Here is a 27,177-nt window from a genome sequence, read left to right as displayed (position 1 = left end):
TATGTCGTGCAATCAGATTTTGCTTTATTAATGTTTTTTTCGATCAAAGTAGTCAAAAGAACGATTTGACATTTCACAAAGTTTTCAACATCATCAACCATCAAGAGCTAATACTTTTTCCTCGAATTGATAATTATTTCCAAACAATAAGTTGAAACGCAATTAATCAAAGCGTTTTAGCCGGTACAATTGGCATTCTCACCATCGCTCGGAATAGGATTGGAATCGCTTATGCTTTCTCGCACCTACTGAGAATTCGGGTCGACCCGGACTTGATGGACTTACGGGACGAAGCGATCCTACCTTGGCCCGACCCGATACGAAATCGCTGCACCATCTCGGAGCCGTTTATGGTGTCTTGCACCTACCGGAATCATTGCACTTACTGAACCTAATGTTCCTTTCGGGTCGACTCCGGGTTGCTATACGGATGGCTCCGACCCAGTAGGTTTGAGTTGACCCGCCCATCACTAATACAAGTGATTAAGCGCTTCTTGTTAGGAGTTGTAACTTTAATGTTTTCAATGTTCTACATTTAATTTATGTTCTACTGTAATCATTTAAACTTCGTGCATCCATGCTTGACACTCTCATTTCAAATTTTCTTTGGATACCGTTCTATCTTAGCCATGCCATTGATACCAATTACATCCAATATCCAAAAACTGAAAATAGCGATTGCGCGATTGAAAAAAAGCCCAATCTACCCGGGAAAATACCGTTATTACCCGTGGATTTTTTTCCCGAAATTGAAAATACCCGATTTGGTGTATCACCGACTACGAGCATTACATTGTATCGTCGTTGCTCGACGATCTCGATATTTTCTCTTATTAAGTTCTATTTCCAAAAGGATTCATTTTTTATGTGCAAATCTTCACATAAAAATAGGGTAAACGTACCTATAGTGGTGCTAGTACCAATAGTGGTGGTATTGCACTAAAATGCGTCTCATACGATAAATTAACAGTAGTTAAGTTATTTATGAATTGTGTGAAATGTTCTCTAGCCTTTTACAAAGGATTTAAAAATGAAATAAGGCCATTCCGTTTCTTAGTGACCGAAAAATCCATGATTTTGTGAAAGGTATCAACATTTTTCCAAAATCCTTAGGATTTCATAACGGTACTCATATTTTTGTTAACGTTCTAAATGACCACATAACAACGCAATTATTAGTTTTTTAGCATAATTGTTATCAAATGATATTGTTTTATTCAAATTCATTGGCTTTTGACCATATTTACGTATTTTTAAAGGTTTTTTACGATAGTGCCATTATAGGTACACCCAACAGATATGTTTCTATAGTGGTACTAGTTCTAAAATCAATAAAAACAGCTAATTTTAGATTTTTTTCTACGACATTTTTGACATGTCGTACTGTTTTCATTAAAATAAGCAACAAAAATAAGTTTTCTGTAAGTAATTTATCAAACAAAGGCCAAAATTCGCTTATCTGGCTGAGTGAAAAATCGACTTCAAATCAAGCAAACTCTTCTGGGTATGGGTTGACGACAGGTGTTATTCAGTACTTCAGTCAATATTTTTATCAACCAAATTCATACATTTTTTACGATCAAATTACGAAAGATATCATTATTATGGCAGTAATTCATGCTATTCATACGAAAACAGCTTCAAAACTAAGTTATATTGATATTATACACTGTTTTGAGGCATCTTTGTTTACCACCACTATAGGAACACAACACGATGACTATAGGAACCATACCACCATTATAGGTACATCGAAGCAATCACAAAAATATGTATTTTTTCGTAATTTCGATGTGTTTCATGGTAAAAATGGTTGTGATTGCGAAGATAAAACACATTCCAAATGTTATGTGTTGAAATATTCAGAAATTGTCGTTCCTGACACTTTAAATCCATTAAAATACATCTGTACTACCACAAATTGCACCACTATTGGTACATTTACCCTACTCTTAAAGTGATTACGATCTTAATGCACTTTTTATCATTACTAATGATATGATTTCTTTGTTAAAATGGATGGCTAAAATAGTCCATCAATAATGCAACAAAATTCAGTTAAAACACAAGTCTCATCATTCCCATTTTCCAGTGATCAGTTGTTACTGTTAGTGCAGTTCCGTATTTTGCAGTTAATGCAGTTTCTGCAGCACTCAAAAGCCGTAATTATGCGCTCAGCGTAATGCACCCAGCTGAACTTTCCACCCAAATTTCCATTTGGCACTTTGGCCCACCTTCGAAAAGTGATTTTGTTTTCTTTTGGTTCGCTAGTTCGCAAACCCAAACCCTTCGGCTTAATCTCGTTTATTCTCTATTACTTGCATTAAATCCCACTCCAGTTTAACGTAACTCCCGGCTACTCTTCCCATAGCCGTGCTTTTCTCGTGCATATGTGAGTTCTTTTCGCTTAAAAAACACAAACCCCGCATGGCGCAATCGAGGTGTCATTTAAGGGTGGCACCACCATCGCTTCTGTCACCGTGCCGGAAGACACGAACCATTTCCGGGCTACATCGAGCGGCAAACTTTTGATGTGCACTTTATGCATCAAATTTGCATTCCTGGTGCGAGCAGTGGATTTTCCGATCGAGAAGCTTGGCTGTGTGTGTGTGTGTGTATATGTGTTTTTTTCTTTTTCCTTTTTTTTGGCCTGTGTAATACTTACACTAGATGAGATTATTTTTTTCCCACTTCTCCAGTGTGTGTTTTTGCATGTCTTTCCTTCCCTCTTTACCCCTTTTTTTGGGAGGAATGGACAGCAAAAGGATGGATAAAAGCGTAGCCAATGCTTGTGCCATTTTGTTCCGCATGTTTGTGTGTGTGTGTTTTGATGCCAGCGCCTTTCATCCACGGCACAGCCGGGTCACAAATATTATGGATGGTCAAATGGGTTACTATACCCCCTTCCCGTCCGGCCCTCCTCCACCGTGCCAATGCGAGACGGATGCAATTTTCTCGATGGTAAATTAACAGCAACGAGGCCAGAGCAGCTGCACTGCAATGCAAATGATTTACGTCACACTAACTACCGCCCTTTCGTGTGCCGCCTTGAGTGTGGCCGCCCCGGGCAGCGTGGGCCAATTAGAGGCCAAACACGCTCGTGTGCAACGGTTGCGGGCGAAAAGGCGAAGCAAATGAAGGGGAATAATGGAACGGGAATGCAACTTGCGAAAAAAGGCCAGCTCGGGCGTGGAAGCTTTCACAATCATTTACACATTTTAAGCGAAAACAATCGTGTGACCGTTTGGGCGCTTTTGAGCTGGCACCGTCGTTGTCGTCGTCGTTGTCGCCAAGGAAAGAGCTGGCCCGGCTTGGTTAAATATTGAAATAAAAATAATTAAAAACTCAACGCCTTGTCCCCTTTTTTCTCGGGGAAGCAGCTCAAGGGAGTGCAAAAAAGGCGAGAATGAAAAAATAAAATGACGAGCGGGGAATAAGATTCAATTAAAAGCTATTGGAAAGGAATTATGAAACGGCCATTTGTGGCCGTCGCATAATGTGGCTGGCAGGAGAAAATATGGTCCTGTTTTTTTTATATTTGCTTCTTTTCCGGAAAAAGTTATGCTTTCTTGCTCCCTCTATCTCACTCGCTCTTACTCTGCTTGCAATTAATTTGTCTTCGCTGGTGGCGCTTGTGCAGCAAAGTGATTTAAAATTACCATAATGGTTTAATGCATTCATGAACCAATGGCGCTTTTGTCGGTATGTGTGACTGCAATTTGTTTCCCCTGCTACTCCGGGGCCCTAGATGTTAACCCCGGCATTGCGTTGTGGCATTCATCAAAACTCCGAATCGCTCTGTGGTCTGCTTCGGTACTAACGGGTAAAAAAAAACCAGCGGGCGGTATGAAAATGACAGCACCGCTGTGGTCTTGTGACAGCTGTCAATTTGCTACATCAAGTAGGTGATAGTAGAACAAAACAAAAACTACGCGTCAAACGAATTTGCTAGCCTGGTAAGCTGCCTTTGTTGTGTTTGTTCATTCCCTTTTGAAATTTGGTTCTGGTAGTAAACCTATTTTTTCCTTTATTCTATTTTACTAAAGAAACAGAGCAGAAAAAATGGTCTTAAAGAGCACGCTAAGAAAAACAGTAAACTAGTCGTGAAGGCAACACGTTGACAACGTAGAATAAGTCCCCTGCCCTAAATTAGCACACGTCAATGTATCCGACCGAATCGGGTCAAGTTGACAGGTGACGTGTTAACTACGTTGCTCAATACGTTTCGTCGGCGTTCCATGTTAAACATCATTTCGGACGGTGGCTTAATTTTTCAATCGCTCCGTTAATACCGTTTGACACAGTCAGCAGTATTTTCGTAAATGGGTGTGAGGCGTTTTGCCTCTTTTCAACACGATGCTGCGACCTACCGAAGAGTGCAAGCGACGGTTGGATAATTTATAAATCCGTCTTCAAATTCAACTCGAACGTGGATGATCTTTTGACCGTGTGCCAGTATGTCAACAACGCGCTAAGTGGTTCGTTTATGGGAGTTTTTTTTTCTTCTCCCACAGATGAAAAAAAGGCAATCGTCTCGAGCAGCTCGTTCCGGATGAAATATTGAGCAAACAAAATTGGACCAATATTTGTTGGCAGCTAGTCAGATTGGCCGAGGTCACCCAACAGTACTACCCGCAGTTCCGGACCGATCGCGAGCGATGGGAAGATTGTTGTCCTTCGTGGAATGTGTTGTAACCTTTGGGATAGTTTTGGAGTGGTCGGCAAATCCGATGGTATTAAAATTCTTCCATGGGAATGTTTTAGTAAACACCCAAAAGGTGAAACGCGCTACGGATTCAACCAGAAAGAGCAGCTGTCAATATGCGCATTAAGCCCTGACTGCCATAATAGTAACAGTACCTTCAAGAGTCTTCATAACGACATTTCTGCAGCTCTATTTAAATCCTGGTCACGGCGTCAATTGTTTCTAAGGAAAAATTGCATACTTTAAGGCGTTTCACAGTACACAAGTACAGCGAAAAGCATGTTTCTAGCTTTCCTCAAGCGACGGAATGCTTTTATTTCACTTGTTTTCTATTTTTTTCTACCTTAACGTTTTTCTACCCCTCTCTTTGTTGCGTTTGAGGAGTAGGTGGTATTAAAATAATTCGCAAACAGCACATAATCTGCATAATTTGGCTGCCAGAAAGGGAAGGGAGCGGACGCGGCAGTGATGTGTGGCAGCAGCCGGAAACACTACTACCCTTACTCACCCTTTGTATGGGAACGATGCGTTCCACCGGCTGGTGCGGGTGCTGCTGTTGCGGCGGGAAGCTCGTTTGCTGATAAGCCGGTTGTTGCTGCTGCTGCTGCTGCTGAGGGTTCGTTTGGTGGTAGAATTGTTGCGGCTGGAACTGCTGCTGCTGTTGCTGCTGCTGCAATGGGATTTGCTGACCTACCGGTTGTTGTTTCTGCTGTGATGGATGTACCTCGTACTCGGGACCGTCGGCTGGCGGTGGCCAAGCAACGCGCTTCAAACCTACCGTAGAGGAAAGAATGTGCACACACACACAGAAAAAAAAAAACAGGAAAAGCCGTGAGTTGTAGAAATGTATGAGAGTGGTAGAATAAAATAATTAAATTGCTACAGCGATTCATCTCTTCTGGCGTTCTTCAACGTTCCAAACCCTCCCGCAAAAAAGGCCAGAGTCGGTGTCCATGTCAGTTAGCGATGGTGTATGCTTTATATTTCTCATTCCCGGCTTTCCCGAGCCGTGCAATCCATCTCCTCTCGTCGGCTACAGCCTCGGCTTTGATATATCTGTGAGTGAGTGAGCTAAAAGTGTACTCCGACTGGGGAGTTGTCTGTTTTTTCTTTTCGTTTGTTGCACACAAGCGGCTGGTGGAATGAAATCCGAGAATTATCTAGCGGACACTTGCCAGCACTAGCACCAGTCGGGCTACCGGGGCGAGCACGGGCGGACGCTGTGGCGCGGGAGGGAAAAGTACAAAGCGTACTACAGTTGCAAAACCCACAAATCGTCCTACTTCTTTGGGAAGATAAATGGGATTTGAGTGAAAGACTTTTCATCTGATATGTTTGCCACCAACAGTGGCCCTTTTCTTTGGGGATAGCGTTATCGTCGGGTGGGGCGTTTTTTTTTTTTTGTTTAAAGATTGTCTTTCTTTTTTGTTTGCGTAATGATGAGCCGCGCTCTAGAAGTTGTTCAGCCCTGCCAGCGCGCACACAATGTACACAGCCCGTTTGGTTTTGCTTCTTTCAACCATCCCTTTCTCTGAGATGGTAGGATAAGCACATCATCTTAAGTCGTCAAAGCTTAAAGCCAAAACCGGGTAAAGGACTCGATCCTAACGCCCTGTCCCCCCCCCCCCCTTGGCCATCCATTGACTGCAGCACACTTTGCAACAATCAGTCCGGTTTGATGAAAAGATATATTCACATGGGATCAAACCGCTCACCCAGTAAGTTTTGTCCGCGCACCACGAACGGGGTGAAGTTTTCCCTTTTTTATGGTGTGAGTTGGTTTTTGTTCACCATTTTCCAACTCGCGAATTACCACTGCCGCACTGCCGTTGACGTTTGTGTGTAAAGTGCATACCCGACTGTCGGGCAGGCTCTCTCGCAACGTGGTTCGCTTTTGTTGGTTTTCTTTTCTTTTTCTTTTTGTCATATCAAACCATTCCCGCCACTCAGGCACTCGGTGGCAGAGAAGCAGGGGAGCAGCGGGCCGGCACAGCCCAGACATGAAGAGTCTACTTTGCGCGCGTGTCTTTCACTCTCACTCACCCGCGTCTGGAGCGATGGTTCATGCGATTTTAATTGAAACAGACACTTTCTATAACAAGTTTTGAAAAACTTAATTTGCTGTATGAAGTTGCGTCTCCGCTTTGAAGTTTCCGTTTTCACCCGCCCACAGTGTGGTTCGAGGGTTTTCTTTTGTTGCTCACCCTACCCCTTTCTTTGCCTTTCATTCAAAGCGATAAGATCATTCGTGGCCAGTTGCGAATAAGACAGTTTCGAGTGTATTTTCTTCCCATTTTGTTGTTGCTTTTGTGAGTTTTTGGTCTGTACGTGAGTATGTGTGGCCCGTCTTTCGTGCGAGTTTTCGAGTTGAATAGCCGCAGCAAAGTTTTTCTTTGCGCAAAGTCGTGCACTTTCGTAGCGTGTTTTCTTTTTTTTCCTCCCCCATTTTATTTGACTGATGGTGTGAGCCGGTTGCATTATGATACATATACTTTTCGCTTTTAATTTGTGCGCTAGAACACGATAATTTATTATGTTTTCGAGGGCAATTATCCTTTTTTTGAAACTCTTCTCTCGCTTTCATGTTGCACACAAAACCGCTTGTTTGTCACTACATAAAGCGGCCATTGCTGCTGCTGTGCTGGTAAAATTGCTGAATAAAAGTGATGAAAATTGAAAAAGCGAGCTGGTGGCTGGTGGAAATGGCATCCCCGTTTCACCCAGCCCATCCAAACGGGCCAATGACCGGTTCACCGACGTAAGCAAATTTTCATTGAAAAACGTTATAATGAATCGTTTTTAAAGCTTCTGCTAATGATGCTGGTCGCTCTTCTCCCTCTGTCTCTCTCTTTCTTCTTTGCATACCCTTCACCAGTGTACCAGTGCTTTAGCTTCATTGGATTATGATTTCTGCCCACCAGGGATTTATCGTGGTAATTAATCGTTCATTTGCTGATCCAGTGGTGTATCCATTTAGTGGCATCGACAGCGTCGATAGCCCGCGGCTTAAGTTTGTCAAATTTAATGTCGTTGATGATGATAATCATCAGTAATCAGTTGGTGGCCACCTTAGCGCTTAGAGTGATGAGCTGAGTTTAGGATAAAGTGTAAAGCTAGCTTACAAATCTTTCCATGGAAAATTGATACGTAAGGATATCGGCATGGAGACGCATGGTGCCTGATGATGATTGATATTGAATGGAGACGCATGGTGGTTTGTACAATCAGCTACAACTTTCAGTTATTTTTTGAGATAAATATTGAAGCTCTAATGAGTTTTAAATTCAAAATGCGATGCTTTTTTCAGACATCATAAAGTGTAGCAACTTTTCAGAATCAAAAGTGCACATGTTGGTCTAAATACTTTGCAAAACACACCGTGACCCCATTTCAAACAGCATAGCGCAGATCTAAACCAGACACCCACTGAAGTAAATGCCAGGATGGGACGGCGGCATCCAAAAATATGGATGCTCGTCTACCTTTCGCCAAACCCTGTGTCTCTACTTAGTAGCGTGCGGCCGAGTTATGACCGCATTCCAAAGAGGTTGCTCTTCTAAACGGCCGGTAACCGGTGCTGGCGTGTTTTATTTTAGAATCGAGCCAGCATGCCCGAATGCATACTCATGCTCATGCATTCTGTAGACCTTGAGCGGGATTGCTTGTGCGTGTGTATGTGTGTGCGTTTGTTTGTGCATTGTAAAAGCAGGTTTCACTTCTTCTTTAATCCATTTTTTTGTGTGCGATGATGCGTTGAATTTCCGTATCCGAGAATCTAACTTTCTATTTTTAAACGAAATTTGCTCATTTTTCTATAGAGTTGTGTATCGTCCCAATTTATAGCTACGTGATGATTCACACCTTCCATTCTCCGACGATGGATGGCAGTAAATTCGCAGTAACGCTTCTGTTCCTGTTCGCTGCTCGCTTTCTCTGCCCTAATGCTTGCACTTTAACACACTTGCCACCTTCTTTTTCGTATGAGCAACGGCACCGATGTGAAATTCACCAAAAAATATTAATATTTTAAACAAAATGGACGTTAAATGGAAGCATTCATTCAACAAAACTCAAAAACAATATTCCAAAATTATCAACACATTTTTTGGCATTAATGCTTCCACTTCAAAAAGCACTATTGCTACCAAGAAAGATTGAATATTCACAAACCTTTATGCAATTGATCACATAAATCACACTCACAGCACTACAAATTAGCACAATTTTAGCAATTAACGAATCAAATATTCGATGCAATGCTCTAACTAACCAACAAGTACTAAAACTGTACCCAAATGGTGGCAAACGGATCACGCAAACACCAAATTCCGCACGGTGGATCCCGAACGCTTGAAACTTCGCGACAAACTGAATCGACCGCGGCACGCTTGAGCCGTACGAGCATGCCAAGCATACCTGCTGCTTCACTACCTGTGGCGGGACGGTTAGGCAAGGCGATTGAGTCATCAGACGAGGTGGAGGGCGATCTTCCACCGTTCACACACACACACACACACACACACGATCGTTCTGATCTTTGGCCCTGTGGTAGTGTTTGTGATGGGGTATGCGCTGTCAAAAATTGTATCCGCCAGGTATCCGCCTGCCAACATACCAACACCATTGCCCGGCAATGGAAAGTGGTGAAGAAAACCCACCATAAGTCACCATCAGCGAGGGTTGTCAGAAATGTGACGTCCGGTTTTTTGCGTCTTTTTTGCCTCTCGGCCTCTGTTCGCAGGGGAGGAATAAATGTGAATGAGTCAGACGTTGACGAGACCGAGACCGACACCATGACGACGTTGAGACGGAACGAATGTCGGCTTTTCTGCATACGTTGGGTAAATGCGGGAATGATTGGGATGGGAATTTTCGGGTACCATTCCATTTTTTTTATTGCTCTTGATGCGCAAATGTAAAAAGAACGCCATCATCTGCGTTGGAAACAAAGCGATGGCGTGCGCGTTTGCCTTACGTGGCCAGATTAATTTTCCTACCCGATGTGCCATAAAATAAAACAATATTCTTGCATCAACCACTTTGCGAGCACAAAGAAAATATTTATATTAAATTTGATAAATTCTGCATCATAGAACGTTCGGGCACGGAAAAACGACCTGCCCTTGAAGCGCTTTGTCTTGTTGATCTTGAACGCAAGCCTGTCCTTGGCTTGCTCAATGTCCCATGCGTCCTATCGGTGACCGTACTTTGTTGGATCATCATGGTTGTCCTCTGCGAGAACATGAATTTAAATGACCAATTTGTTTACGGCTCACATCATCAACATCCGAACCATGACGCACGACGGTTCGGCCCGGTGCCCCGCGCCTGCCCATGGTGACCAATCACAAGACGGATCTTTTATTTAGTTTAATCATCATTTTATTTAGACGTCGTTGACCTACCCATTCGTAACCGGAGAGAACGGGTGTGGGGAAACGTGGCCGTGTCGTGGCCAGGTGAAAAATAGACTCACATTCGTCAAAGAATCGTATTCTTAGCGCACAACAACAGCTCATGCTTGTCGCCTGCTGGCGTTAAATTGTTTATTGGAGGATGAAAAATTGCGAAACATACTCCGGATCATCACACGGCGGAGGGCGGTGTTGTCGTGCCGAAACAGATACGGACCCACAAGCTAAGCACGGGTCGTATTCTGCTCTCTCTCTCTCTCTCTCTCTCTCTCTCTCTGTCTCTCTTGCTCCATTGCTATTGGTTCGTGTTCATGATAAAGTATCCAATCTTTCCACCATATTACACACGCGTCCACCAGAGGACAAAGGTCTGGGTGGCGAAAGTGATACGAACGTTCGACACTTTGTGGCTGTGATTCGACCGGTTGCGGCAAACCGCAAAACGAATCGGGTTGAAAGAAAAAGATCCATTTCTTTACACTGCGGGTGGTGAGTTGGAAATTGCGCTGAGCGGGAGGAAGAAATGTATGGCAGCCGGTTGGCTGTTAAACAGTGACAAGCTGTCTATTCGTGTGGAGAGCAGTGATTGCACCACGAAGGATTAGGTGCTTAAAAAATGGAAAAAGAGGGTTAGATTTCTTTTAAAGGGGTTTGTTTAGTTTTGAACTTTTCTGCGAGATTTTTACACAATACATTCAATTCCCTATTTTTCCATTTCATCAATATCGATAACTACCGTTCTCCTAGAGGCAAGGTGTTTTTAACATACAATTTTTCCACAATTTTTATAAAAAGAAGCAACATATCCAGCTATAGTAGCCTGCATCCTTTCAAGCAGAACAGCAAACTGCTATCGGCTAATGTTTCACACGACTGCACATCTGCCTTCCGTCCCTGGCAGGGTGCATTGTGTACTTCGAGCAGCGAGCAGCTCCGTTTGCTCTTGAGCGCTCTTCAAGCGTGGTTTCTTTTAAAGCAGAGAAGCTAAAGCTAGCAAGCAGATGTAGGACACTGAAAATAATAAGAAAATTAAAAAAGAACTCGTCCCTCCTATGCCAGTCTAGAAATGTTCATCTCAATGGAAAGATGCATACGATAAATGCATGAAAATAAAACGGCACTTGCATGTGGAACAACGCAAGTGCTGTCGGGCTTGTTGTCGGTATAAAAATCCAAAGTTTCCATCCATCCAGCGCAGGGAAGGCAAAGCAAACGGGCAGCTTGAACCATCACATACTGGCGTAAAATTTGGTGACTCGGTTTGGTTTTTTTTTGAGTTTGTACAAAGCGAGAGAATCCACAATGCGCACCGAATGCGTTTTCTAGAAGGTAACTCTGGTTCTCTGGCACGTGTTGCACATTTTTCGTTTGTACCTTTTTTCATTTTTTGTGCCAGCAGTCTAGCAGCCAGACAGTTTGCCCCGGTTTTAAAAGTACGAATACGGTAAATGTCACTCGCGGTGTACTATTTTCTTGTGCGCTTTCTCCGCCTGTACGATTCCTCGTTCGCTCTACAGGGTTGGTAGTGGCGAATGAAGCGTAAGCGTAAATTGCTTTAGAGAGTATTGTGTGACAAAGACAAGAACGCACCAAAACCGGTGTTTTGTTTGTGGCTAGCAGGAGAATAATGGCAATTGCACAGTCACATTTCCTTTTTCATACAACACGGTTTGCCAGGTGGAAGGAAGTTTCAATAGGATAATTAAAAAATGGAATCTAAGTTGGTATTTCAAGACAAAAAGCCTGGCTTCTCTAAAAGATCTTAATTAAAATAATTTTAAAAACAGTGCAAACGAATGATAATTATACCTTCTTCTTCTTTTGGCTCAACAACCGTTGTCGGTCAAGGCCTGCCTGTAACCACTAGTGGGGTTTTGGCTTCAGTGACTTTTTTGTTACCGTAGCAGGATAGTCAGTCCTACGTATGGCGGCACGGTCTATTCGGGGCTTGAACCCATGACGGGCATGTCGTTAAGTCGTTCGAGTTGACGACTGTACCACCAGACCGGCCCGGACTAATAATTATACCACATCATACCACATATTGTTCCTTAAAATTGTAGTTTAATATCTGCATTTGGCCGGTCTCGTAGTACAGTCGTCAACTCGTACGACTTAACAAAATGCCCGTCATGGGTTCGATCCCCAAATAGACCGCGCCGCCATACGTAGGACTGACTATCCTGCTATGGGGGGAAATCAATTAGTCACTGAAAGCAAAGCCCACAAGTGGGTTCAGGCAGGCCTTGACCGACGTCGGTTGTTGAGCCAAAGAAGAAGAAGAAGAAGAAGAAGAATATCTGCAAAGGGTATAAGTATGTAAAGATAACACCTCTATAATCTGTTGAGCTTAGGAATTGATGTCATTGAAAAGATTGACAAGTATGTGAATATTTTCAATAGGTTGAAACATTTCTTAAAGCATTTTTGGTGGTCTCTTGGACTTTCTATTGGACTTTCTATCAAATAATTCCTATTCAGATTTCATTTCAATATATTCCATATCAAAGGGAAATTTACTTTCTGATAGATGTATCGCTTGGAATCATACATTTTCATCAATTTAAAAAAAAAAAAGTCCTATATTCATCAAATATGAATGCCAGTCTTCCAACTGCAAGCGTCTCGAAATCAGACTCCAAATCTGCATAAAATGTCCTTTACGACCACTTGACTGGCAAATGTAAAATGATGCACCAAACGACTTTTTTGCATATTTGTTTCATCCCTTTTTTTGGCCGTGTAAAAATTCTTCATGGTGCAAAGCTCGCACACATATGATAAGAACATATGACACTTTCATGGTGCAAATCTCAGCTGACACGTATTAGCCGTTCGCCGTGCCGGGCACGGTTAGGTTCAAAATGTGGCGTAAAACAGATTCATCCTTAGGTCGTTCCCCCTCCCCCCCCCCCCCCCTCTTTTCAGCCGAGTCTTTGGACACATTCGGTTCATCTTTTTTCTCACGCTGTACGACTTGGGTTAGCTTCGTTTGGAATACAAGCGATCGTATCGTTTTGGTAGGCAAAAGAAAAAAACAAGGCAAAAAAGAACAAGACGTTGGCATGCAAGTACACTTCAAAAGACGCTTCGGTTCGGTGCGATGGAAAGATATGGTAGAAAAATGCTTTGCAGTTGCAGTACACCGCCTGCCATGTGAACAATGAGCATTGGAATGGGAGAGCAAAAAAAAAAAGGCGGAGAAGGCATCCCAGGACAAGATGCAGCTGCTGCAATGCTGTGTTGCTGGATCGAATGATACTACTGGATCGGTACGTGACGGTTTGACAAAATCCTGCCCCCTAAACGGTGGAGCATATTTTTCTACCTGTTTTTCTATCGACCGAACTGTCTTTTAAAAGTTAAATGGTCGTGTTTGTAACTGACGCTTTTTTCTTGTGCTTTTGTGTGTGTGTGTGTGTGTGTGTGTGCCATAACACACCATTTTTCTTGTGAGCAACAAATTAAATTTCGCTTCCAGCGCTCACAACAGAGAGTGCACATATTTTTTAATTAAACATTCGCACCATAATTGATTCTACGCTGGCGAACGAAAACAGCTCGCCCATGTCTCGTACAGTCATCCCAAAACACATGCATGTTTATGCACGTCAGGGAGCGCATCCCGTGCGAGCAGAGGACGAATGTACAAACACGTGGCAAGATGATGCTACCGCCCGGTGCGAATGCCGTGCAAGCATCGGTGAACCTCCGGTGAAAAATGCAACTCAAGCATTCCCGTCAAGACGAAGTCATAAATATGCTCCCGGGGTGCACCAGGGTTCTTGCTCATTGCGCCACATGTATGTGTGTGTGTGTGTACGCGTTCCAGCAGCATGAGCAGAAGCCGTTTATGCTTGCCAGAATGAGTTACCCCGTGTGCTTTACCCGCCCCACCCGGCACTGGAACTTTCAAAGCGGCAAAGAGATGCTGACTCTCGGCTGGCAAGGTGCAAGCATTTGTGCATTCCGCCCGCGTTCCCGTAGCTTTCACAGGTCGGCGTGCCACTGTGCCGCCGATATGCATGCATGCCAGCCATTGCATACGCTCTGGGCGTTGGGCACGAGTTTTTTTGCAACCCGAATCCCGAAACCCGCGCCCCAGGCAAACGAATTTATCGATGCTAATGAATGTTGGCGCTCGGGCATCAACCGTGTGCGAGAGGTACGTTTTTATTTTTGGATTATTTTGCCCTGTTGGAGGTCGTCGGTTGGCTGGCTGGTTTTGCTGCCTCGCTCCAGCCTTCAGGGCTGGGCGTTCGTCTATTGTTGGGTGATTCTGCACTCATTAAGGTTTTGTGCCTCATTTTGAGGTTAAATGAGGGTTCTCCATAAGGTAGCAGCAAACGAGGCGGATAAAATGAGCAAATGCAATATGTAAAATGATGCCCGACCAGCGTCATGTAAGCCCAGCAGCGGGAGCAGTCATCGTTTTGATTGCATTGTTTTTTTTTGTGTAATGCAAGTACCAGCGGGCTGCTTTACCGTGTTCGTTGGCGGCTTGTGGGTTTTAATGATGCGTAACAAGGGTGGAAAAGCTTTCATCTTGAAGATTGCCTGTACACTGTTGATGAACACTGTATAGTTTATATGAAGCATATATAATTGATTGGCATAAAGGTTGCAAATGTTATAGAGATTCAGTTTTTGTATGGTTTTACACGCTTTACCTGTACCATCCAGTGCCAATATTCTTAAAGCAAGTAAGAATAATGAATTATAAGCTAGAAATTAGACTAAACAATTAAATGATCAATGGGACCCTTCACGATTCTAGTCAGCTTTTTGTATGGAGTTTGACAGTTGGAGGCTGAAATCATGTAAACACTCCATACAAAACCACACACAAAACTAGCCTGCAATTTTCAGTCTAGATTATTCTAGCCTCAAAGCTAGAATTAGATTCGAGTATCTGCTCGAAAAAATGGCACAACCAGGTGATGTTTACATTTATACCAAGGTGCATTAAAGAGATCTGGTGATGGAATCTAGAATCAAAGTGTATGTAGTCCAGGTGGTCTCACAGCATGTTTTTTATAACCAAATTTGAACATCATTTTTTGACATAACGGTTGAATACTTTTGCTCAAATAAGCATTCTGGAGGCTTGACGAATACAAAAAACACGCTTGAAATCCTCATTCAGAAACAGAAGCGATAAAAATCAGCCTTCTAGATTTATACACCTTGGGATAAGCCCACCTGTATATCATACCGACTTAGATAGCTGCTCGAAAACTGCTATACAATGCAAACAGCTGACAGGCTGAAATGTAAGGAAAGGGCCCCACTATTTGTTGAACAAACCAACGTTATTTTTAAAATTAAACTACAATTAAAGTTTGAAACAAATCATTCTTTTCACACGTTTCTCCGTTGCCTAGATCGTGCTACACCCACCGCTGCTCTTGCTCAGCTCTCGTTCCCGTGATTTATTGTAGTGTGCTGATATCTGTCATTATGAGTCACTACATAATTTACACTGCATGTAATTAGTTAGTTTTCCCTCCTTATCAGGCACACTATCTCTAACGTGCGGAAAAAAAGCTACAACTCCCTCCTAGCACCCCCATCAGCAAGCCGAATAATCGGACTGTGTTTTATTATACCAGCGCAGCAGGGTGGCGTTGGGTAATTGTATTATTTAATAACCGTGCCCCCGCTTTCGGACACGGTTCCAGCACACGGTCGCAGCACAGAAGAGACGCCGACGCCCGGATTGAACTTTGCTGAAAAGGGCCACTAAATCTAGTCTCATTAACCCTCCACCGGGAGGGGAGGGAAAGCCTCCGACCTGACCCTGAAGCTGATTGACGTTGATCAATCTCGGTACGAAAGGGAGTTGATTGTATTAATGCCGAACCTGGCTGGACTTCACCGTTAGGAGCAGTGGGGAGAACAAAGGAAATAAAGGGGAAAAACCACCACCGTAATAATTCATCCATTTTGGACCAGTACGCTGTAATACACGTGACCCCGACGACAAATGATTGACTGATTGACTGGAAGTGGAAATGGAACGGTTTTGGTTGTGTGTGCGCGCGTGCGAGCGAAAATAATAAGGAAAATCAGGGCACGAGACAGGCGTATCTTAATAGATTCCAGCATAAAACAAACACACACGCCCGTAGCGCTGTGGGAAGTGAAATTGAAGTGATTTGCTGGAATCAATCGATGCTATCTGGCAACAGTTAAGTGTGATTGGAAGCAATATAGGGTAGTTTTGTTTGAAGTTGAAGTCTAGTAGTTGCAAGTGTCTGCGTGTGGTCGATACTTCTCTGGTGTGTGGAAATGTTGAGTGCATTTAAGAGTCGTCCCAGGACTTACCTGAAATGGAAAAAGGAATTGAAAAATGCATCATTAGAGCGCTGCTGTTTCCTACAAATTGAATTTAATATGCTTTTATTACACTTAAAGCCATTTCGGAAACAAACCACCTCCCACCGTCAACAACTCGTTGAACTTGAATTGTTTATTGATTTACAACGTACGAGCGCATTAAGACTGGCGGTGAATGGAACCGGTACTCCAAACCACCGACTGCTGGTCAGCATGAACACGAATTGTCGTCATATGGAAGGTAAAAAGGGCACTTTACAAAAAAAAAGGAGGGCAAGCCACGAACCCCACAAGAGTGTGTTTGAGGGTATGGTTTTTCCTCTCTTACTCAATTTCCTCGTACAGCAGTTAAACGCAGCCAACCTAAACGCTAAACCAATAAACTGTGGCGGAGGGGGGAGTTTAAAAACATCGTTTTGAAGAAATTTTGAAGAATGGCCCCACATTCCGGGAAAAAACAGGACCTTGACGCCGGTGAGCAGTTTTCCCTTCGCTTCCCTGGACTGGCGATGGACACGTTCGCCGCAATCGGTACAAACCCAACTCGCTCGTCCAAGCCCGGTCGGTATGATTTATAGTAAAAGGAAAAGCAAAATTACCATCATTAATTTGATGGTCGTTTCCAATAAGCCACAACTATGTGTGTGTGTGTGTGTGAGAGAGAGCTTTTCTTCAGGCGGGCCCCCCCTTTTTGTAGCAGGAACTAGCTGAACTATTGCTAGCCCATTAGCTAAGCTCGTTTGTTTTTCGCGGTAATACGCGCTCCTGTATGTGTGAATGTGTGTGTGTAAGTACTCAGAGAAGGGATGTAAAAATGCTTCCCATTTGTAGTGTTTTGTGTGTTGTGCTGCGGCGGTTTGTTTTGAGCTTAGAACGTTCGCTCGCCCCGCGTTTGGCGTAGTAAATCGTTGCCAATCGTGGCCTGCCCTCGCGCTTGATGTTCACATATTTGTTCGTCTAAACTTGGACAAATAATAGTACCTAAACACACACACACCCACAGAGCTGGTGCATGGTCAGCCGGCGTACGCGAGCGGCGTATAGCGAGCGTTTCTTCGTGGACATGTAATATGCGGCCACCGTGCATGATGGAAAACTTCAGCCGTGGCATGATTGTTTGTGGAAATTATTAATCACACGTATGCCATGGCCAGTGCACATTACGAGGCCTGCCTGTGCAGGAGGTATACACACACGCGCGCGGGCTCAAACAACCTATAGGAGAACCGATGGAGAAAGTACTTGGCCTGTTACGCCGCAAGACGCTGCAGTCCGCTGTGCTGCTGTTGGGAGCTGAGTTTGATTGGTTGTTTGTACTTGACTCGGTCGGTTGAGTTTAGCCAGCGCAAGCTTACTACCTCACATCCCAGCACCACACCATCCCAATCGAATCCTCAGCACCGTAAAACAATGGTGGAACCCCGGCTTCAGCAGCATCACGACTGCTGCTGCTGCGGCTGCTGATGAGGATGATGAGGATGATGTGAAGTTTTCGCAGTTCCCAGAAAATCCATCGCACCCAGGGACCACGCGTACGGCGTCTTTGAGAGCGTGCTCGACAACTCCAAGCGAGCACACAAATCCAATAATAAGCTTTTGCAGCGGGGCTCTTGGACTGATAATTGGGAGTGCGCTGTTGCTCTGCTGGGCTCGCCTTTCACCCGCCCCGGTGCGTTTTTAGTCTTACGGGAAGAGTGGCTCAGCTTTTCAACAGGCCCGATGGATGAGATAATGATCGCAACGCTGCTCTACCGGCATCGCGAGCTCGCGATCCGGTAAAAGTTCGAATCGAATTAGAAAAGGCCCGCAGAAGCGTTGAGGGCACTAGACGCGCGTCGGGCGTGCGGGTTTGACTCTTCGTTCGAAAATTAATTTATATCATTATCTTGGCCTTGGTCTGGGCCTGATCAGCCTTTTAAGAGGACATTCGGTCCGCTGCACGGCTGATCTTTGTCGGCGAGCCGCGTCGTTGACGAGCGCCCGGCCGGCTCGATGAACTGTAAAGCACGTCGCTAAAGTCAATTAAAGGTTGGATGCGTTCGAGTGGTTGCGATTTTGTTTTGTTTGCTTCTGTCGGTCTCTCTATCTAAGGTTTCCAGGAATTCGCTTCATCATTAGACAGATTAAGCTGCGGTCAGTGAAGAATTCGGGACACAAAAATGAACCAGAACCTTGTCTTGGGCAGTTTTAGCACTGAATCCCCCAGATGGCGACAGCAGGCGTTTCCTGTTCCGTACGTACTCAACGTGTCGAAAACGCTCCAATGATAATAAAATATGACAATCTGTGAACGATTTGTGTGCGCTTGTGGCCCCGGCCGGACCCCGAAGGCATATTTCGACTGCCGCTGACGCAGGGTAAATTGCTTCGTGGGTTGAATGAAATGACAATTTACGATTCCCACAAGTGGAATTTCGAACTGGGTGCGAACTGTGTGACACCGCCACAGACGCGCCCGGAAGGAAGGGAGTGCTAAAAGAAAAATACGACCCGTTCCCCGTGCCTTGCTCGATCGCTCTCTCTCTCTCTCTCATCCCTCGCTGTACAATCATAAATATTCCTATTTCGCTCCTAGACTTCCGGGAATGTTCTTTTGGGGTTGGAACTTTTTTGTCTGTATGTTTGCCCCCTTTTACGATCTACCACACTTTCCTGTTGGAACTGACGAGTGGATTGGAGAAGCTTTCTAAGGGATGCAATAGCAGCAGCAGCAGCAGAAAAGGATATGAGATTTTCTCAGTGTTTGAAGTGTTTCACACTCAACGCTGGTGTTTTCCACCGGCACCGTATGGCGCAACTGGGCAATGGGTGTCCTCTCGCCTGTAATAACTTTTGCTCCCTTTGCCTCCGCACCGCATGCACCCTTTGCTTGGCCGGCGACCAACTTACTACCCGGTTGGTCAAATAAACAAAAGTGCATCTTGTGCAGCTTGCGCGCGTTCGCCTTCCCTATCCCTGTCGCCCGGAATTGGGTTACCCGCTGTCACTTCCGACTCCGGCGCTTGCTTCGATATCATTGACAGCACGGTTCGCCTGGCAGCTGGCGGGCGGGAGTGTGAACGTCCGGTGCGGTGTTTGGAAGTAAGATAAGAGTGCTTAGGGCAGCCGGGAGCTTCTTGTTTCGTGTTTCGACGGGACGCTTTTCGCAGGACGATATGCTTCCAGCCATTTTCTTTATTTTCGATATCGGTAAGTGAATTCCTATCCTGGGAAAGCAAATACAGACACACACACACTCACACGCTGAGAGTTTCGGGCTATTTTGCCCATTGTGTCAATATTTTCTGCTCCTGATTCGCTTCCACTTAGCAGGACAGAACTTTCTGGTCCCACCGGAAACGTTCTGCTTCGGGCTAGAAAATGCTGCTTTTTGATTTATAAAAGAAAAGAAAAAACTGGAAAACACACTACACCACCTCTTTTTGTGTGTGTGAAGTTTGCCACCCATGCGGGAATGTTAGTGGGGCAGTGTTAAATTAAGGAACTCTCTCGTCTTAAGTAGCTTGGGCAGCTTGTAGGGGTGGGGCTTTTGGTTTCGCAAAAGAGCATGAAACATGATTCACAAAACGTATGGCATCCGTATGGATGCCATAATAATGACAGGCAATGCTTAGCAGCAGGGAATAACAAACCGTGAATCAGATAGAGCCGCTCGTAAAAAGGCAACATCGCGTCGTTATGGATTTCGGGCGCTTCACGCCGATCACGATTTCAGTGGCTCATTTTCCAGGTAATAAATAGCACAACATGAAATTATTATTTCCCGTTTTTATGTGTCCGACGGTAAAACGGTGGCGCCAGACCAGGGCAGTTGGATTCAGTGTTTTTGTCTGCGGCTCCTGCTCCTGGGCAGTTTTATACGTTTGCTTGGCGGATGCTGGCTGACGAGCTAAAGCGAAAAGCTCGCAATCCATCTTTCGGCAGCTCCATTAGCGAGGAAATGTTTATGGTTTCGCGGAAACTATGATAAAACTGCTAGAAGCGGCTAGCAACTGGATGGATGTGTTGTCCACGGATAGTAAAGATGCAACATCAACAGATTGTCCAAGGCCGGGGGAGAAGAAAAGGCTGCTAGCACCGGCTAGTTAGGGCAACTCTTTGAATGCTGCAATTCATTTCGATTCGACGGTTTAATGGCTTCCACTTTGACGAAAGCTGGCGGAATGGCGGTAGAGGTAATTTTTATGATGCTACACACTAAATCTTATTGATTGAGTTGATTTGGCGAATAGATGTGTTTTATTGGTGCAGTGAATCCTTCTGTCCAGTCGACCATAATTTTGAAGACAATTGTTCGTTTTTATATTTATATCGGGGGAGAGAAGAGTACCTTTTTTATGTCTTGTGTTTGTGTTTGAAGGCAATCATTTTTCAGATTATCGTTTTTGGTTTGCTGCGTATATATTGCCTTGTTTCAGAATCTCTCTTATTTGCATGTCATTCTGAATATGTTCAATTTTACTATGCGTTAATCTCAAATTGTTATAAAATATCAACAGACTTCAAAGTCCTTGAAGAAATTTTTCCTATTGATTTAAATAAAAATATACCTCCATACCTTCAGTTGGTCCCAATAGCTACACTCTGCGTACGTTTTTTCAAACCAATAAACCAAATCCGAAATTTATTGCATACCTGCAAATAACGCGAAACAAAACCACTCCCTTCAACTTCACGCCAATCAGCTATAAATAATACCCACCATTTCCGGAAAGTAATGTGTTTTCTACTTGAAATAAAACTTCATCAACAACAACAGCATTAACAAAAAATACAAATAAACTCTTTCACACATTCAGCGTTACCTAAACCAATGTGAGTATGTGTTGTTCGTAGCAAAAACACAAAAAAAAAACAATGAGAAAATACACAAAAACAACAGGAAACAGGGGAAAGCTGTTTGCTTTTCGTGCGGTACCGTGTTTCGGTATATCAAATGCAACCGCGTGTAGGTGACAGTGTGGCACGAAAAACAAAGCCTGACTGAATAATGTACGCCCCGGAACCGGGAATGGTGCACTGCCCGGATGGTTTCTTATTGGAAAAGTTTACTGGGCATAGTTGCGAAAGGTGTGTGATGATGTTAAAAAAAATAAATGGTATAAAAGTGGTGCAAAGAAAGGTGTGCCAAAAGTTTACCACATCAATGCGTAGAGCAGCAGGCTCGAGTGCTGTTAGTAATTTGAGTAAGATTATTATGAAAAAAGGTATTTGGTTTATGAACTTTTTTTTTAATTGAGATTGAAATCACTCCTTTATAGCTTGTCTTTTGTGAGGAAAACATCGCAAACGAGGTTGTCTCTTAAGGGAACCCTATTTCCTAATGACAAAGTATCGTTTGTCATGGTTTTATGATCATCCGCAACAACTTTTTGTCGTTTCTTCCCTATCTATATTCAAAATCTCTGAACGATTAACTGCTTGATGAGTGATAGCCGCTTTTTAGGGCCGGCAGTAAAGATAGAACGTGTAAATGGTGTGCGAATTGGCGTCTTTTCCCCAACAATGATCATTTATGCTGCGCTGTAGCAACAAAAAATAACATGAATGCAGATCGGTTAAGATTAGCAGAGATAATTTGTTACGGCAGACAACATGGTAGCAAACATGGTCCAGGGAAAGTCACATTTTAATCGTGGTTTTGCGATAAATCTGATACTATTGTATCTCCATTGAACAAACCAATTCTACTGGCGTCAATATTAGATAGTTGCTAAGTCACACAGCAACATCGTTCTAGTTTTTGGTGCTGTAAATCAATATGAACCAAACGGGCTAGTTCAACTCAATCGCAACGACGGCACTGACCATACATTTCAAATTTTAACCAATCAATATTTAATCTATAGCAAACACACACCCACACGTAGCTCGAATGCTGGCACTTTTCTGTGCACTGTGTGTAAAAACCCAGCAAACGTAGCGTATGAATAAGTGATGCGCAGAGATTTAAAAGTTCATCTTTTGAAATCGGAAGTGCCAGGATGGAAACATTGTAGTGTAACAAAAACCGAATATCAGCCGCTTGAAACACACAAAGGAAAAAACGAAACAAAACAAAACACAACAAAGTGATGCAAAAATCATTACACTTCATGTACGCTCCGATTGCTGAAGTGACTCTCGACGGTACCGGCGTGCAACGCTGCTCGAAATGGAGGTTTCACTCATGCATCGCTTCATGGCACAACCGAAAAAAAAAAAACTACACGCAAACTCATTCACGGGCCACTTTTGTCTCAAAGCTCCACATGTGGTTTGGTTGCTGTTTCCGTTTTGGCAGTTCCGAAACTATAAATAAATGCTTGCCGTTTTTTTTTCCAATGTAATACAAATATTGTGCTATCGCCTATTATGCATGCAACATGATCGAAAAACGAACGCTTCAAAGTTCCTGGACATCCTCCTCGGTCCACCGGGAGGAAAGAGGAGAAAAATAAATCCACCCACGGGTGTAAAACGATGCAGCAGAAGTGGGAAACAGCGGCATTGGTTGTACTTTCGATGTGTGTGCGCTGATAAAAAGGGCTTCAGAGAGACAGAGAGAGTGAGAGTGAGAGAGATGAAGGGCATCAGCAAAAACAACAATCTTACCAAAGCCGTGCAACGTGAAGCTTCATAATGTGTAATGTATAAATGAGAGAAGATAAGGGAGGGAAGAATGGGGGAGGAGATAACATCGAGTATTAACATTACAAAACAGAAAAAGTGGCGACTGCCAGCCAACAGCAAATGTGTGTGTGTGTGTGTGTGTTGTAACAAACGAGACCACTTCTGTTTGGTGGTAAAAATTACACTGGCCGGAAAAACAGACAGCTGTACACGTGTGGGATATTGTGTGGGAGTGTGTAGGGGGGAAAGCGCTTATGTGCGAATCAGAAAATCAACCGTTTGCAACGTGTTGTGTTTAAATTCTGGGGGCCTGTTTTTTTTTAATTTTACTGTACTCATTCATGCTCTTGGGTTTCGTGTTCGTTGATTCGATGGTACATTGAGTCCTTTTTCTGTGTCAGTTTATTCGTACGCGCTGTAGTAAATTTGTTTGTTTGGTTTTTCCTTTTAAGCAGGACCGGAATTAACCGACAGATTCTTTTATTATTACTATTTTTTGGATGTTATGATTTTTCTGTACAAGCAAGGGGCGAATTGGTCTGTGAAAAGAGTTTTTTTTTGTTGTATCAAATGAATACGAAGTTTAACAAACTTTTGATTACAGCTCTTCACATATTGTTGCATTTGTCCCAAGATCGGTTGACTGTTTTGAAGGTAAAAGATTAAAAATCCAATGATTCATGGGACATAAACAAATCACAATGTGAAAATGTTAAAAGGAAGAGTAATATCCTGAAACTATTCGGCAGAAATGACACTGTTGAATTTTGAGATAGGCAGAACACACCATTGATTAAAAATTGTATAGATAAACCACACCCTTAAGGTTAGGCAATGGATAATAACGCCCACACATAGGCAATACGCACTACATCTATTTTCCCATTTGACTAGAAATCCTATTAACTAAAGTTCAAATAGAATAGTGCATACTTGAGCGAGAATTGTAGAGGAAAATCCATCGCTATCCATCGCTGACGAAGCACGTAGGCTCATGATTAGAACACCCTAGAAATTGCCAGCTACTCACTCCACTATTCAGTTCACGAGTTATCCGGTTATCCTACAGACACAACACTAGCAATTGTTCATACTTGACCCTAATCCATGCAAAATTTCAAAAGCTATATGAAACGATTGATATACAACTACATTTATCAATTTATTATCAAAGAGTACCTGCCAAGGCTCTGTAGTGTCAAGGATCAAATCTTTCTAACGAAGCAAATCTAAGTGAGCAGCGTTTTAGACATCGCATGGAAGTTATATCCGATATCAAAAAAGCAAACTATGATTGCGCCTAAAGATATGCAATGATTGACATTACAGAGTGTGTATTTCTCTGTGCGTGAAAAATTAGAACAATAATTCATCTGTTTTGTTTTTTTTTCATAAATTAAATGTGAAATGATTAAATTTACATATGAGAAATATGTTTGTGAAAATGAAAATTGACTACAATAAAGAAAAAAAGTATTCTGTTTGAGTTTTCTGTTTTAAGTATTTTATTTCCTTTGCTAAGTGCGTACAACGAATGTGTTACAAGTTTACATAACAAGTTATTAAAAAAAAGGTTGTGTAGAAGCGTACATTAGCCTCACTGTACCGTTTATTATCACTCATAAATAGTAACAGGTTGTGTAATGGTTGTAGCAACAATAAAACGACGGATAATTGAACACACACATACTAACTAACGGCAACATTTCACACGCCTGTCGGTGCACGTGAGCTTTGCGCCAGCTCTGTTACTTGTATCTCTTTTCTCCCCTATCTTTCCCTTCATCTCATCACCCCGCCGGCGTACATTAGAGTGTAATCGGATATTATCACAACGGCAACATTGACACACTATTGCAGTTGGGAAAGGTCACTAGGAACGGGACGAAGGGGGCAGGAGCTGTGCAACCCTGTTGCGAACACGTGGACTTCACACAGGCAATCAAGTGACTGCACCACAATTGCACTCACACACACTCACACACACATACACACACACCCACTCGCTCAGTGGTACGTACCTTCGTCGGTTGGTGTGAGCTCACGTTGCTGACCGCTGTCCGGTGTAGCGGCCGGCGAACAGCGAACGTGGTCCGGCTCGTTGCAATGTAACACCTGATTCATTTGCACAATCTTATCTACATTGTTACCGGATTGCCGGTTGGATGAGCCAGCCGTTACGGTGGGATCAACACCTGCCGGACAATAATTGTGACAAGCGTCCACTTTCCAATCGGATGTCTTCGGTACACCAGTTTCTTGTCCCGTTCGGTGCAGCGATTGGACCTCCGCATTCGTGACGCTATCGACCATCTCCTCCGGCACTGTCGGGAGTGGGAAGAGTGCCGACTGACTGGAGGTACCCGGGGGAGGCCCGGGCGAGATGGCTCGCATGTCAGCCAGCGCGAACCGGGGATCAATCATAAACAGCCCCTGCTGCTGGTACACGTCCAGCGGGTTCCAGTTGAAGATGGCCACGCTGGTAAATGGGTCCTCCCGCTGGGGCGGTAGCTCCCCACCGACCGGCTGACTGCCATTGTTCGCGCCATTGTTTGCGCGACACTTTTTGCTCTCCCCTTCCGAGTGCGTCCTTTCTGGCGTGTCACGGTCGTCGATTGTTGGCGTCATTTCGTTCCCCTCCTCGCCACCGCTACTATCGGAGGCTAATAAATTAATTAAATTATCATCATTTATCTCGACCCGTGGTGCCATCGCACGATTCTCGGCTCGCAGCTTCGGTGCGCCAGGCTCTTGTTGCGCGGCTGCTGCATCGCCGCCGCTCGCCGACTCCTGCCGCTCCTGGAGCAGCTGCTTCTGCTCCAGCAGCTGCTTCGAAAAGGTCAACAAATCATCCAGTATGCGTTCGATTACCGGCACGTTCTCGACCAGCTGGCCGAGGGTCGCTTTCGTAGCTGCACTTTCCTCGCTGTCTTCCGCGTTCGCTTTGAGCGAGTGGTTAAGCTGTTGAAAAATGTCCTCAATTTCTTCGCCGCGCGTTTGCCGGCGGGTGGGATCGGTAGTGGGTGCACCGGAAGCGGGCGTTGATTGTTGCCGCTCGTTCGCGGTCAAATCGCGCCCGGGCGAAGGGGTTGTAGCGCGGGGGCTTATATTTCCATTTTCAAACCTTGCGCAGCGGGTGTAGTCGGTGGGAGGCGAGGGAGCTCGGAACTGTTGACACTCGCCGGGAGGGGAGTGAGCTGCACTCAACCGGTTTTCCAGCAGGGGCGGGTGGAGCAAAAGTTGGGGAAAATTCAAACAAAGAAAGCCATGAAATGTGATGTAGTTTGTGGGGGAAACCCGGGACTGTGGTGAGGATACAAAGGTTGGGGAGGGACACAAATAGAATCAACGGTGACGGACAGGTTCGGTGACAATGATTACTCAATTAATGTCGATGAAAGTCGATATAGAGCTGCTTCGTGTTTCTTTTTTTTTTGCTTTCTCCCACCAGCCGAGTGAGTGAACTTCCGATGACCTGGGGCAGGAGTTGGAGTGAGTATGATCCATTGTTCTCGTGCACTGTAGTGTCCTGTGGCCGCCCTCCTGCGTCACGAGTCAGCGTGTGTTTGGTTATGAAAGTCAAAGTTTTTTTGTGTCATTTTTCTCCATTAGCTTGTATTTTTAAGTTTTTTTTTTCTATCTATCTGTCACTCTCTATGAGCATGTCTGTGTGACAAATTCCATCAGCAACGCTAGCGGAAGGTTGATTTTATATTTAGCTCCACCTCGCATGGTTCACCATAATCTCTCCTCTGTAGTTTGTTGTATCATGTCAAATCCTCGGTATTGCACACACACACACACACACATTGAAGTTGGAATTCCAAAACCTTTCCTGCCGTCCCCTGGCTGTGCGTTGACCACTGACAGGGTTTTCCATTCGAGCGGGCCGCAAAACCCCCATAATGCAATTCACCGCCAGCATCGTCATCGAAATGGAATGACCCGCACCCGCGTGTCCTGTGTGTGTCTCTGACGACAGCCACAACACAAAAACAGGTGGAGAAGTTTGTGTCTCATGTTTCACCGTCCGTTGCCGTGTCACCGTGGGTGTGTGCCCTCTGTGCCCCAAAGGAAGCAAGAGGGGAGAATGTTTGATGAAATTTC

General features: G+C 44.1%; 2 protein-coding genes across 10 annotated transcripts in view; one reads left to right on the top strand and one right to left on the bottom strand.

The window, feature by feature from the left end:
* LOC120947541 (alpha-tubulin N-acetyltransferase) overlaps positions 1-27,177 on the top strand; it is a 600,156-nt gene that overhangs the window by 515,384 nt on the left and 57,595 nt on the right. The gene's annotated exons all lie outside the window — the stretch shown is intronic.
* LOC120947348 (GATA zinc finger domain-containing protein 10) overlaps positions 1-27,177 on the bottom strand; it is a 103,984-nt gene that overhangs the window by 41,786 nt on the left and 35,021 nt on the right. For 3 of the 9 annotated variants that reach the window (XM_049607281.1, XM_040362585.2, XM_049607283.1), the window contains exon 5: positions 5,214-5,479. In XM_049607281.1, coding sequence (XP_049463238.1) covers positions 5,214-5,479 — 266 coding nt within the window. Of the gene's footprint in view, positions 1-5,213; positions 5,480-8,566; positions 8,677-8,875; positions 8,983-24,570; positions 26,268-27,177 lie in introns of those variants that run through there. The other 6 variants (XM_049607276.1, XM_049607277.1, XM_049607278.1 and 3 more) reach the window with 4 other exon arrangements.

This window comes from Anopheles coluzzii, chromosome 2 (assembly GCF_943734685.1).
Source record: "Anopheles coluzzii chromosome 2, AcolN3, whole genome shotgun sequence".
Taxonomy (NCBI): domain Eukaryota; kingdom Metazoa; phylum Arthropoda; class Insecta; order Diptera; family Culicidae; genus Anopheles; species Anopheles coluzzii.
The sequence above is the reverse complement of the archived record's forward strand: the minus strand, read 5'-3'. Positions and strand labels throughout refer to the sequence as shown.